The 13850-nt window shown below is 42.3% G+C and overlaps 1 protein-coding gene across 3 annotated transcripts in view; it reads left to right on the forward strand.

The window, feature by feature from the left end:
* The first annotated feature begins 2193 nt into the window (after positions 1 to 2193).
* SRP19 (signal recognition particle 19) overlaps positions 2194 to 13850 on the forward strand; it is a 30845-nt gene continuing 19188 nt past the window's right edge. The window contains exons 1-5 of one of the 3 annotated variants that reach the window (NM_001242420.1): positions 2194 to 2423; positions 3514 to 3589; positions 5465 to 5536; positions 5629 to 5740; positions 8411 to 9404. In NM_001242420.1, the coding sequence (NP_001229349.1) occupies positions 2383 to 2423; positions 3514 to 3589; positions 5465 to 5536; positions 5629 to 5740; positions 8411 to 8544 (435 nt within the window). In that variant the 5' untranslated portion in view covers positions 2194 to 2382 and the 3' untranslated portion in view covers positions 8545 to 9404. Of the gene's footprint in view, positions 2424 to 3513; positions 3590 to 5464; positions 5537 to 5628; positions 5741 to 8378; positions 9405 to 13850 lie in introns of those variants that run through there. The other 2 variants (XM_009449411.4, XM_009449412.4) reach the window with 2 other exon arrangements.

Genomic DNA, 13850 nt, shown 5'->3' on the forward strand with positions numbered 1-13850 from the left:
GTCCTAGATGGCATCTTTTTCCAATAGAAGGCTGTTTTGTCTACATTGAAAAACCTGTTGTTTAGTGTAGCCACTAAATGGGGCAGCTCTGAAGCCAGACATTGACTTCTCTCAAAGGGACAAGGATTTGGGGTGCTACATCCTAGATGGTATCTTTTTCCAATAGAAGACTGTTTTGTCTACATTGAAAAATCTGTTGTTTAGTGTAGCCACTAAATGATATTAGCTAATCATTGATCATCGTCAATGATATTAGCTACATTTTCTGGATAACTTGCTGCAGCTTCTCTATCAGCACTTGCTGCTTCACCTTGCACTTTTATGTTATATGTTATGGAGATGGATTCTTTCTTAAACCTCCTGAACCACCCTCTACTAGCTTCCCACTTCTGAAGCTTCCTCACCTTTCTCAGCCTTCACAGAATTGAAGGGAGTTAGGGCCTTGCTTGGATTAGGCTTTGGGTTAAAGGAATGTTGTGACTGGTTTGAGCTTCTATCCAAACCCCTAAAACTTTCTCCATATCAGCAATAAGGTTGTTTTGCTTTCTGATCATTTGTGTGTTTATTGAAGTAATTTCCTTTTAATTCCTTCAAGAATTTTGTCTTTGTATTTACAACTTGGCTGTTAGGTGCCAAGAGGCCTAGCTTTCAGCCTATCTTGACTTACACATGCCTTCCTCACTAAGCTTAATCATTTCCATCTTTTGACATGTGAGACGTGTGACTCTTCCTTTCACTTGAATACTTAGAGGCCATTGTAGGGTTACTAACTGGCCTAATTTCAACATTGTTGTGTTTCAGGGAATAGGGACTCCAGAAGAGGGAGAGAGATGGGAAATGGCCAGTTGGTCGAACAGTTAAAACATACACAACATTTATCCATTAAGTTCCCCATCTTATCTGGGCATGGTTCATGGTGCCCCAAAACATTATTATTATTTGAGACGGAGTCTTGCACTGTCGCCAGGCTGGAGTGCAGTGGTATGATCTTGGCTCACTGCAACCTCCACCTCCTGGGTTCAAGAGATTCCCCTGCCTCCCGAGTAGCTGGGACTAAAGGCCTGTGCCACCATGCCCGGCTTATTTTTTATATTTTAGTAGAGATGGGGTTTCACCATGTTGGCCAAGATGGTGTCTATCTCCTGACCTCGTGATCCACCTGCCTCGGCCTCCCAAAGTGCTGGGATTACAGGCGTGAGCCACCGCACCCGGCCTTAAAACTATTACAATAGTAACAGCAAACATCACTGATCACCGATCACCATAACAGAAATAATGAAAAGGTTCGAAATATTGCAAGAATTACCAAATGTGACACAAAGTATACGCTGCCGGAAAAATGGCACCAAGCAACTTCTTTCAGGCGGATTTGCCAAAAACCTTCCATTTGTAAAAAGGCAGTATCTACTCGCAGCAGTAAGTGAAGGGCAATAATGAAGTATGCCTGTAGTGATGGCACATGGTATCCTTCAGAAGTTTTAAAAGGTGAATAGTTTTGTTTCGTTTTTCCTAGACGGAGTCTTGCTCTGTTACCCAGGCTGGAGTGCAGTGGTGTGATCTCAGCTCACTGCAACCTCCACCTCCTGGGTTCAAGTGATTCTCCTGTCTCAGCCTCCGAGTAGCTGGGATTACAGGCTTGTGCCATCACACTCGGCTAATTTTTGTATTTTTAGGACAGACGGGGTTTCAGCATGTTGGCCAGGCTGCTCTCCAACTCCTGACCTCATGATCCACCTGCCTCAGTCTCCCAAAGTGCTGGGATACAGGCGTGAGCCACCGCACCCGGCCTAAAAGGTGAATAGCTAAGTTTCTAACACAGAGCACACTGAAACACAACGTCTATAACTTTGCTAGTTCTACCACTACAAAAATCCATTTTACCAAACTGAAAGCAAGCTCTAGGGCCCAGGAACGGAGAAAAATTAAACGTAAGGAGTATTTCCTTCCCTGCTCTAACATATATTTGCATCCTGAACCACACAGATTCCCCTCGTTGCACAGTCTTCGCCCCTTAACATAGAGTAGCTAGTACCACCCATACTCGCTGAGAAACTGGAAACGAGGGAGGGTCGAAGTTAAACCCTTTTTAGTGGCGGTGCATGCGCCCCACATGGCCTTCCCGGCTTGGGAAAGGAATGAGAAGCTTTCATGATTCTCTCGCGAGAAGGGAAGTCTTCATGCCACGTCAGAGACTAGAGATCCTGGCGCCGAGCGACAGGTGCCGGAACAAACAGGCGGTGAGAAATCGCGGACGCGGAACCATTTCTTGGGCAGGACTTCCGGCGGAAAAGCGGGCTGTCTCGGAAACTCAGAGCCGGGTTCCTCCCGGGTTTCTGCCGGGTTTCTCCCTGCGGTTCCTGGGCTGTTGAGACTCTTGTGAAGATGGCTTGCGCTGCCGCGCGGTCCCCTGCCGACCAGGACAGGTGGGTTCTGAGGAGGTGGGTCCTCAGAAAGGAAGGGGCTTGCTGTGGTGCCGCAGGTGCTACACCGCGCTTCTCCGCTCCGCGGCCTCCAGAATGGCCTAGCTGACCCAACTCGCCCTGTACGGGCCCCGCGCCTCTCCCTGGCAGCTCGTTTTTCTGAATCCTGCAGCAGCCACCAGGCTCTTCTCAGGGCTCCTGAAATTCCGACCGTAGGTAGCCTAGTGTTTATCTGTACGCGAGACAAGGATTTTGGGTGCTATGTGGACATGATATCAAGTAATATAATCACAGTGTGAGAAATGTGTTCTTTTTAAGTATTGTTGCGTTCAGAAAGGCTCATTTGTGAAATTTTAAGGTTTTTAATACCTCGGACACTTTATATAAGAGGGCGGGCCCATTCTCAGGAACTTTTGACGGGCTGCTGTGTCTAATGTAACAGTTACCCAAGTCGTTTTGTTTCTATTCGTGTGGTTTTTTTCCATCCAAGGTAGTGGATAAAGTTTATTTTTAAATAAGTTAAAGGGAGGTAATTTAAAGAAATAACATTAAGCAAATAATAGCATAGGTGTACCAGCAATGATGACGACTACCACGGACCGAAATAATGTATTTTTGAAAATACTTGTTATCTGTTGAGTGTAGTTGTCCAGGTTCTTGGCGTTTTGAATAAGGAATTGAACAAAACACACAAAGCAAGGCAGCGAAAGCAGATTTATTTTAAACAAAAGTACACTCCACAGGGTGGGAGCCGGCTCCAGCAAGCTACCCAAGAGCTGTTGGTTACAGAATTTTCTAGGGTTTAAATACCCTCTAGACGTTTCCCATTGACCAGTGCCAGTCTGACTGGTTGAGGGAGGGGGATCAATCAGAATGAGGAGTAGGCCCGCGGCCAGTCTGATTGGTTGCTCGAGGGGACCACTCCGAGGTACTTTGATTTTTCAACTGCCACGCAGAAAAAGGAGGGGTTGAAAAGGGAGTACCCATCTGATATCTAGGCAGCATGAATTGGCCTTCGGTTCCCTGCTACCCGACCCTTTTCTCCTGCCTCTTACTGCTCTAGTGATACCACTTATGCTATTGTCTATGGCAGGTTTATTTGTATCTATCCTGCTTATTTAAATAATAAGAAGACCATCGCAGAGGGAAGGCGAATCCCCATAAGTAAGGTAAGCAAGATGGCTGGCACCTTGATCCTCGAGGGAATGGGGGGTGTCATCCTGGTCGGGCCACGTAATCTTGTTAGAGCCGCAGGGGGTTCTCTTCACTGCATTTATTTAGGGCTTGAGAACACAGCCAAGAATTGGGGTGCGTTCCTCAGTGTTGGTGAAACCAGAAAGGCATTAATTCATAGCTGAAGGGATATTTTTTTAACATCTCTTAATGAGCCTTTGTTTGTAAAGGAGTGGGGGCAGAGTCTGTAGAGTTCACATGTTTTTAAAACAAAGGTTATGACGGTGTTTCCCTTGATATAGGAAATCAAAATTATGACATTGTACGATACATTAATAATGTTCAGAATGTAGTTGAGATTTTTTTAAGTGTGTGAAGAAGACATGCAGAAAGTTCAGCCCTGTTGAGTTTTATTAAAGTGTCGTTTGTATTTTGTAATATGACAGATTTAAGACACCTAGGTTTGATGCAGTGAATTCTCACATGATGAGTACATCTGGGTGGTAACAAGCACTCAAAAAAGAAAACACTACAAGCATCCAGGAAGATTGCTTTATGTTCCCTCTCAGTCACTGTCGCCTCCGCATATGCTCAAAAATACCAGGATGACCACCGTTATGACTTCAACACCATAGATTACTTTTGCTTCTTTTTCAGTTTTCTGTAAATGGAATTACACACTATGTAATTTTGTATCTTTTTTTCACTGAACTTTAAGCTTTTGAGATTTACCTACATATTTGAATGTAGTTGAATTTTCATTGCTCTATAACAGGGTTTGTCAATAGCAGCACCATTGCCAATTTGAGCTAGATAATTGTTGTTGGGGGTTGTTCTGTGCATTTTAAGATGTTCAGCAGTATCCCTGGCCTCTACCCACTAGATGACAGGTCAGCCCCCTCCACCCCCCCATCCCCTAGTTGTGACAATCAAAAATGTCTCCAAGCATTGCTAGATGTCTTTTGTGTGTGGGTAGGGGTAGGGAGGCTGAGGACAGAATTTCCCTGCTCAAAACTACTGCCCTGTCTCCTCTATAGTATTGCATGGTGTGAGTATGCCAAAGTCTTTTCTACCTTCTTTTTTGTTTGTTTTTTTAAGAGACAGGGTCTGGCTCTGTCACCCAGGCTGGAGTGCGGCAGTGTAGTCTCAGCGCACTGCAGGCTCCACCTCCTGGACTCAAGCCATCCTCCAACCTCAGCCTTCTGAGTAGCTGGGACTACAGGCACATGCCACCATGTCCGGCTACTTTGGTATTTTTTTGTAGCAATGAGATTTCTCCATGTTGTCCAGGCTTGTCTCAAACTCCTGAGCTGAAGTGATCTGCTGGGATTACAGGTGTGAGCCACCACACCTGGCCCTTTCTACTCTGGATGGAAAATTGGATTATTTCTATTAATAGTTTGAGGCTATTATAAATAGATGTTTTTTAGTGAACATATTTTTGCTTTTTTGTAGAACGCATCTGGGAATGGAATTGCAGGGCCATAGAGAATGCATATATTCAGCTTTAGTAGATACTAGCAGTTTTCTAAAGTGTTTGTATGTGTAATTGTTTAAGCAGTCAATAATCATTGAGCACCTACTATGTTGAGAGTACCATGCTAGGTGCTGGGGAATACACTGGTTAACAAAACAAAGCCCCTGCCCTCAGAAGTTTATGTTCTGTTGGAGGGGAGATGGGCACACAGTTATGCATTAGTGTTATTCCTAGGAATTTTTAAAATTACAATAGAAGCATCTGTACTTAATGAAAAAGGAAACCTAGGGTTTTGGTACTTGTTTGATTATAGTATTTGAAATTATTTACCCAACACTATGGCAGTGTCCACTTAAAGCACATATATTTAGTGTTTATGTTTTTAACTGTTCAGGCTGTTGAAAATCCTACAGCTACAGAGATTCAAGATGTATGTTCAGCAGTTGGACTTAACGTATTTCTTGAGGTATGACGTGGTTCTTCACTATTTTCCATACTCATCTAATTGATGTAATAACTTTCTTAAGTCCTGTTTTTCTTTTGTTTCGTTTATGTTAGAAAAATAAAATGTACTCTAGAGAATGGAATCGTGATGTCCAATACAGAGGCAGAGTCCGGGTCCAGCTCAAACAGGAAGATGGGAGCCTCTGCCTTGTACAGTTCCCATCACGTAAGCTTGTTTAAATGAATCAGTGGGGCTCAGGGATAGGTTTCTCCTACACAACACAAAAAAGGTTCTAAAACTGAAAGGTAAAAGTCAGAATTTGCATTCTGAAGATTAATTTAAAGACAGGACTACTGCTCATGGAGAGAAGCAGTAGTTGTAATTTCTTTGAGGTGAATGACCTCTTTGAAAATGTAATGAGACCCACTAAACATTTTTCAAAAAAATTGTTGTGTGAACATTTTATAAACCTCTGGAAGTCTGTCATTGCTCCCAGGTTAAGAATATGAAATTATTAAATCGTTGGATGTTAATTGCCATTTCAGATCCTAGAGGTCCTTGAGGTCTGTTAATATCTATAATATCTAATGATTCTATCATTAATAAATCTGAAAAGCAATATTGACTGAAAAAAGCAAGAGATATACATAGTGTGGTACCACTTAGGTAAATTTAAATACAAAATATTACTATTTATTGATAGATGCATATGTAATGTTGCTTATTGGCATTTTTTTGAAATGCTCTGTAAGGAAACACTCATTCTTAAGAGAGTAGTCACCTAATGGTGAGCGGGGTAGAGAGTAGAGACACGGGTTGATGGTCATAGAAGACTGTTGCATCATCTCTAGTGTTTTATTTTATGAAAAACAATAGCAAAACGGCATCAATATAACAGAATGTTCTGAATATTAGGAAGATAAGTTTTTGTTTGCATGTTGTTTATTTTTCTGAATTTTCATCTCTGAAAATTTTAATTTTTTAAAACAGAGCTATTAATTTTTTCTTTCAGTTTAATAACCCCCTCAGTTTAATTAAACTCTGTCATTAAATTTACTTAAAAATAATGAAATCGTCAGACGAACTGACAGCTTGTTTGATTTTTTTTTTTTTTGAGATGGAGTCTCGCTCTGGCTGGAGTACAGTGGCGTGATCTCAGCTCACTGCAACCTCCAACTCCCTGGTTCAAGCGATTCTCCTGTCTCAGCCTCCCAAGTAGCTGGGACTACAGGCATGTGCCATCACACCCAGCTAACTTTCGTATTTTTGATAGAGACGGGGTTTTGCCATGTTGGCCAGAATGGTCTCGATCTCTTGACCTCGTGATCCACCCACCTCGGCCTCCCAAAGTGCTGGGATTACAGGCATAAGCCACTGCCCCCGGCCTGATTTTTTTAAAATAGAGAGACAAGGGTCTCACTCTGTTGCCCAGGCTAGTCTCAAACTCAAGCAATCTTCCCATCTGGGGGAGATCCCAAAATGCTGAGATTACAGGCGTTCGCCACCATGCCCAGCCTGCATGTTTGAACTTTTATTTTTAAAGACAAGGTCTCACTCTGTCATCCAGGTTGAGTGCAGTGGCACGATTATGGCACACTGCAGTCTTTTTTCTTTTTTTTTTTTCTGAGACAGAGTTTTGCTCTTGTTGCCCAGGCTGCAGTGCAATGGCGTGATCTTGGCTCACCGCAACCTCCGCCTCCCGGGTTCAAGTGATTCTTCTGCCTCAGCCTCCTGAGTAGCTGGGATTTCAGGCATGAGCCACCAGACCCGGCTAATTTTGTATTTTTAGGAGAGATGGAGTTTCTCCATCTTGGTCAGGCTGGTCTCGAACTCCCGACCTCAGGTGATCCGCCCACCTTGGCCTCCCAGAGTGTTGGGATTATAGGCGTGAGCCACTGCGCCCGGCCAACACACTGCAGTCTTGACCTCTTGAGCTCAAGCAACCCTCCTGCCTCAGCCTCCCAAGTAGCTGGGAATATCGGCACATGATTTTTTATTTTTTCTAGAGATGGGGTTTTGCTATGTTTCCTAAGCCGGTCTCAAACTCGTGGACACAAGTGATCCTCCTGCCTCAGCCTCCCAAAGAGCTGAGATTACAGACATGACCCACTGGGCTCAGCCTAAAATAGATTGTTTTTTATATACTAAAACCCATCAGGATTGGTAGGTATTGCTAGATGCTTCAGGTTGTGACTAAGGAGTGACATCATATTCTGATATGTTTTTTCTCCTTAACATATTCCTATATTATATCTCAAAAGACCAAAAACAAACAAAAACTTGTAATTAAGTAGTAGATAAAATAGGGGTAGAAGTTGTGGTGAGAACATGTCACTTCTTATTTCCAGTAAGACCCAAGTAAGATAGTAAAAAGAAAGCAGAGCTGAGGAACTTGGTCTGTTGGGGGTGAAGGTAGCTGGTTGTAGGTGTGCAGAGCAGGAATGCATGTAAGTGTAGATCATCTGATCTTACCCATCGGATCGCTTGTAACTTGATGATACTGTTTTTTTGTTGTAAGACTGAGAAAACCCTGTATTTCAGTGTCTTAAGATACAGTGATATTCTGACTCTGTTTCTACCTGAGGTATATTTGGATACATACTCCTTAGATCTTCAAGCTGATTACTAGGACCAAACCAAAATTTTTGTTTCATACTTAGTGTTTTGCCTTTTGATTTTATTCATTTAAATATTTTCAGCATTATTCTCACTCTCAGTACATTTCCCCCGACTTGAGCTAGTCAGTGTCTTCAGTCATTTGATTTTTGATTTTTTAAAAAAATTATTTTCCATTTTCTTGATGTGATAGTTTCTTACACTTTGTGATATTCAATTTGATGACTTTTTATGTCTTATTTCTCAGATTATACACTAAGCCTAACTTCTGGTTCCTAGGTAAGTCAGTAATGTTGTATGCAGCAGAAATGATACCTAAACTAAAAACAAGGACACAAAAAACAGGAGGTGCTGACCAAAGTCTTCAACAAGGAGAGGGAAGTAAAAAAGGGAAAGGAAAGAAAAAGAAGTAACCTAGTATCAGCATCAAGTATGTGGTACTACTGTAAGAGACATGAATGGAGACTTCTAATTTGTATCGGAGGGAAACAGAAGCTTTTTGTTTGCATCATTTAACTGAACTGTGAACCCTTGTGCCTCTCATCTTTATCATCGGAGTTGACAGTGAAACAAATTTACATCAGAAGTTTGCATCTCGCTTATATGCCATATAAAAGAATTTTTTTGTCTTTCAATGCAGTTTTTTGGAAGAAAATATTTTTAAATGGACAATGGACTGTACAATAAGTTACTTGAAATAAGTTGTTTCAGATAAATTTCAATTAGATTTAAAATAAACATTTTGTCCACCTTTTAAGTTAATGAAATAAAATTTGAAACTGACTTTTGAAGCTTTTGCTTATATACTAATGCTAGGAGAGGAGGGATAATTAAGAATAAAATATGTAGTGAAAGTTTCCATAGTGTGAGCCTGAAACTAGAAGAAACTGTGGTAGGTCCTTTTGTGGGTGGGGGACAGGGGAGTCTGTAAAAAGCCAGTCTGTAGATCATATTTTAATATATTACTGTAATCGAATCGTTCAGTTGTTTTTTGACATGGAAAGTCCTGGATTTTAAGCTTTAAATTTGCTTATTTTGTAGGTTTAAGAACATGATTTTCATGGGAGTTGTAAAATTAACTGTGCTTTAGCACCTTGAGGTACACTTTCCTTCAACAAATGAAATTGGATTGGTGCTCCAGAATTTCAGAGCGGTTTCTGAAAGTAGTGATTTTGAGCTATCCCAATTCCTGTTCTTCCTGAGGCCTGGTTTAGCTCTTCCTTGAATTCTGCAAGCTATCTCATATTTTCAGTAAATTCCATTTTTTTTAAGTTTGTTTGTTTGTTTGTTTTTGAGATGGAGTTTCACTCTTGTTGCCTAGGCTGGAGTGCGATGGCACGATATCGGCGTACCACAACCTCTGCATCCCAGGTTCAAGAGATTCTTCTGCCTCAGCCTCCCTAGTAGCTGGGATTACAGGCATGTGCCACCACACCCGGCTAATTTTGTATTTTTAGTAGAGACAGGGTTTTTCCATGTTGGTCAGGCTGGTCTCGAACTCCCGACCTCAGGTGATCTGCCCACCTCAGCCTCCCAAAGTGCTGGGATTACAGGCATGAGCCACCGTGCCCGGCCTTCTTTACGTTTTTATTGCTCACAGTCAAACATTCCTATTGATTGTCAAACAAGCAAACCTAGAGTTGTGGAGATTTATATGTATTTATTTATTTGAATTGAGACAGGGTCTTAAACTCCCAGGCTCAAGTGATCCTCCTGCCTCAACCTCCCAAAGTGCTGGGATTACAGGCATGAGCTAGCTGGCCTGTTGACTTTTTTTTTTAACTCTTAACAATTTCTGTTTTATAGTGAACATAATAGTATAAGACTTAGTTTATATATTTGACTTACAAATAAATCCTGGGGAGAGGGGAGTATGTGTAAAACATAATTCAGAGCAGCCTTCTTTGAGAAAGTGGGTGTGTTTGGCTGTGTAACAAAACAATAAGGGGATGTGTTTGCTGTGAAACAAAACAATGAAGGATTTAAGCAGGATATTTTTGCCTCATATGTTAAATCCAAGTGAGGTTGCTGTGGTGGTGCTTTAGCTCTCAGTGATGCCTTTTTTTTGTATTTTTCCGCTCTGCTGTCCATGACATATTTCTAACACCTTTATGATTATTGTTCCTGCTTGTAAAAGGGCTGATATTTATGTGAGTGCAAGGCAGGAAGAAAAGGTGGCTGTGCCAGCCACTTCTGGCAAGCAGTTTTCCCACCTTAGCCTCCCAAGTAGCTGAGACCATAGGCATGAGATTTCTCAAAATTCCTCCCAGCAGGCTTTCACTTAGTTTCATTGCTGAGAACTGTGACAGGTCCATCTCTAGCTGCACAGGAGGCTGAGAAAGTGAACACAGCAGTCCTCCTTATCCTTGGGGAATACATTCCAAGAGTGGATCCCTGAAACAGCAGATAGTACTGAACCCTATATATACTATGTTTTTGCCTATGTATATATACTTGATATGGTTTGGCTGCTACCCCACCCAAAATCTCATCTTGAATTATAATCCCCAAATCCCTATGTGTTAAGGGTGGGACCAGGTGGAAATAATTGGATCATGGGGGCAATTTCCCCTGTGCTGTTCTTGAGATAACGAGTGACTCTCACGAGATCTGTTGGTTTTATAAGTGCCTGGCGTTTCCCCTGCTTGCAGTCACTCCATCTTGCTGCCCTGTGAAGGTGCCTGCTTCTCCTTTGCCTTCTGCCATGATTGTAAGTTTCCTGAGGCCTTCCCAGCAATGCGGAACTGTGAGTCAGTTAAACCTGTTTCCTTTATAATTGCTCAGTTTTGGATATTTCTTCATAGCAGTGTGAGAATGGATTAATACATACCTATGATAAAGTTTATAAATTGGACACAGTAACAGATTAACAATAAAATAGAACAATTATAATAATATACTATAATAAAATGTATGTGGAAATTGTCAGTCTCTCTCAAAATATTGTGCTATACTCACCTGTTTTGGGACCAAGGTAACTGAAACCACAGAAGTGAAACCACAGATGAGGGATGACTGCATAGCTTTTTCAGTCCTGACAGCCAAGGCAGCTAAGGAAGAAAGTAGTTGAGAATGCATACTGGGTCAGGTACAGTGGCTCACACCTATAATCCCGGCACATTGGGAGGCTGAGGCAGGAGGATCACTGAAGTCCAGGAAGTCGGGACCAACCTGGGCAACATAGTGAGACTGTCTCTACAAAAAAAAGAATTAGCTGGGCATGGTGGCACATGCCTATAGTCTTAGCTACTTGGGAGGCTGAGGTGGGAGGATTGCTTGAGCCCTGGAGGTGAGGCTGCAGTGAGCCGTGATCGTGCTATTCCACTCACCTCAGCAGAGCTGGACCCTGTCTCAAAAAAAAAAAACGTACTGTGGTAGCCAACTGAAAAGATTTGTCACAGAAAGATGGTTGAAATCTGGAAATGGTTTACTTTTGGGGCAATAAGGATTGTCAGTGCTATATTTTGGATGTCCCCTCCAAAATGCATGTTGAAATTTAATTGCCATTGTGATGTTATTGAGAGGTGGAACCTTTGGGAGGTGATTGGGCCATGGGGGCTGTGCCCTCAGGAATGGATTAATGTTACTATCTCAGGAGTGGGTTTGTTATAAAATGGAGTTCAGCCAAATTTTTCTTTTGCTCTCCTCAGCACACCCTCTTTGTCCTCTCACCTTCCACCATGGGATCACGCAGCATCAAAGACCCTTGCCATATACAGGTGCCATGCTTTTGGATTTCCCAGCTCCTAATCATGAGCCAAATACACATTGCCCAGGCTGGTGTGCAGCGGTGCGATCTCAGCTCACTGCAATATCTGCCGCCTGGTTTCAAGTGATTCTCCTGCCTTAGCCTCCCGAGTAGCTGGGATTACAAGTGCCTGCCACTGTACCCGGCTAATTTATGTAGTTTTTAGTAAAGATGGGGTTTCACCATGTTGGCCAGGCTGGTCTTGAACTCCTGACCTCATGATACACCACGCCCAGCCAATTTCTATTCATTTTTTTAAGTTACCCAGTCTGTGGTGTTCTGTTGCAACAACATAAAACACTAAGATTTCAGAACTACTGCTGTAACAATATATTGCTGTTTCTTCACATTATTGCAATTGGTGCAATCAGTGAATTTTTTTTTTTTTTTTTTTTTTTTTTTGCCAGTTGTTAAGTGAAAACTGTAATCTTTTTAAAACAGCCAAAAAAATGTTTTTTTGAGACAGGTCTCTCTTTTTCACCCAGGCTAAAGTGCAGTGGCACAATCACGGCTCAGTGCAGCCTCAACCTCCCAGCCTCAAGTGATCCTCCCATCTCAGCCTCCTGAGTATAAAAGTTTGTAATTAAAAAAAATTTTTTTTAGAGGCCAGGTGTGGTGTGGCTCATGCCTGTAATCTCAGCACTTTGGGAGGCCGAGGCGGGCAGATCACTTGCAGTCAGGAGTTCGAGACCAGCCTGGCCAACATGGTGAAACCCTGTCTCTACTAAAAATACAAAAACTAGCCAGGTGTGGTGGTGGGCGCCTGTAATCCCAGCTACTCGGGAGGCTGAGGCAGGAGAATCACTTGAACCCTGGGAAATGGAGGTTGCAGTGAGCCAAAATTGTGCCACTGCACTCCAGCCTGGGTGACAGAGTGAAACTCCGTCTCAAAAAAAATTTTTTTAAGAGATGAGATCTCACTCAGGCTGTTCTTATACTCCTGGGCTCAAGCAATTCTCTCAAGTGGTTGGGACTAGAGGTACATGGCACCACACCTAGCTGAAAAAGGGAATCTTAATGAGACAGTTGAGTATTTATGTAGATGTTGAAGTGCTTTTCGTATTTATGAACTGAGTTCACATCCTCTACTCACTTCTTAAGGAATCTGTTATCAGAATTATATATAATTTTAAAAGCCAGCTAGTTTTAATAGTGTGTTTCTGTTTTAGGCATTAACTTCCATTTGCAGAAGAAGAGGATTTAGTTTTTCTTCTCTACCATATGCTTGCATATTTCCTATCTTCCTAGCCTACCAATATATTTCATAATTTAACCACTATTCAGAGTTTACATTATACATTCTGTTCACAGCTCAGCCGTGTAGTACATTTGCTACTAAAAGTATGGTTGAAGGACCAGCAGCACTGGCCTCTGGTGAAAGATTGTGAAAAATGCAGTATCTCTGGCCCCAGCCCAGAATTCAGATGTGTTTAATGTGATCCCCAAATGATTCTTTTTTTTTTTTTTTTTTTGAGACAGAGTCTTATTCTTGTTGCCCAGGCTGGAGTGCAGTGGCACAATCTCAGCCCACTGCAACCTCTGCCTCCCGGGTTCAAGGGATTCTTCTGCCTCAGCCTCCCCAGTGGCTGGGATTACAGCCATGTGTTACCATGCCTAGCTAATTTTTGTATTTTTAGTAGAGATAGGGTTTCGCTGTGTTGGCCAGGCTGGTCTCAAACCCCTGGCCTCAAGTGATCCGCACACCTTGGCCTCCCAAAGTGCTGGGATTAGGTGTGAGCCATTGTGCCCGGCCTCATCATTTTAAAATCTTTTCTGTAGTCCTTTGCCTGGCTCTGATCTCTTACCCTTTAGACCTAGTGCACAACTTCACTCTGGGTTCTCACCATTGTCTGGAGTGACTCAAGCCACTGCTTTGCTGTTGTGGGCATCATCTGTTGTGTATCCCGTGTAGTCCTCTTTTTTATGTTACTGCTTTGTTTTGTATATCTTGTTCTCAGGATCTTCCCCAGA

The sequence above is a fragment of the Pan troglodytes genome, chromosome 4, assembly GCF_028858775.2.
Source record: "Pan troglodytes isolate AG18354 chromosome 4, NHGRI_mPanTro3-v2.0_pri, whole genome shotgun sequence".
NCBI lineage: Eukaryota > Metazoa > Chordata > Mammalia > Primates > Hominidae > Pan > Pan troglodytes.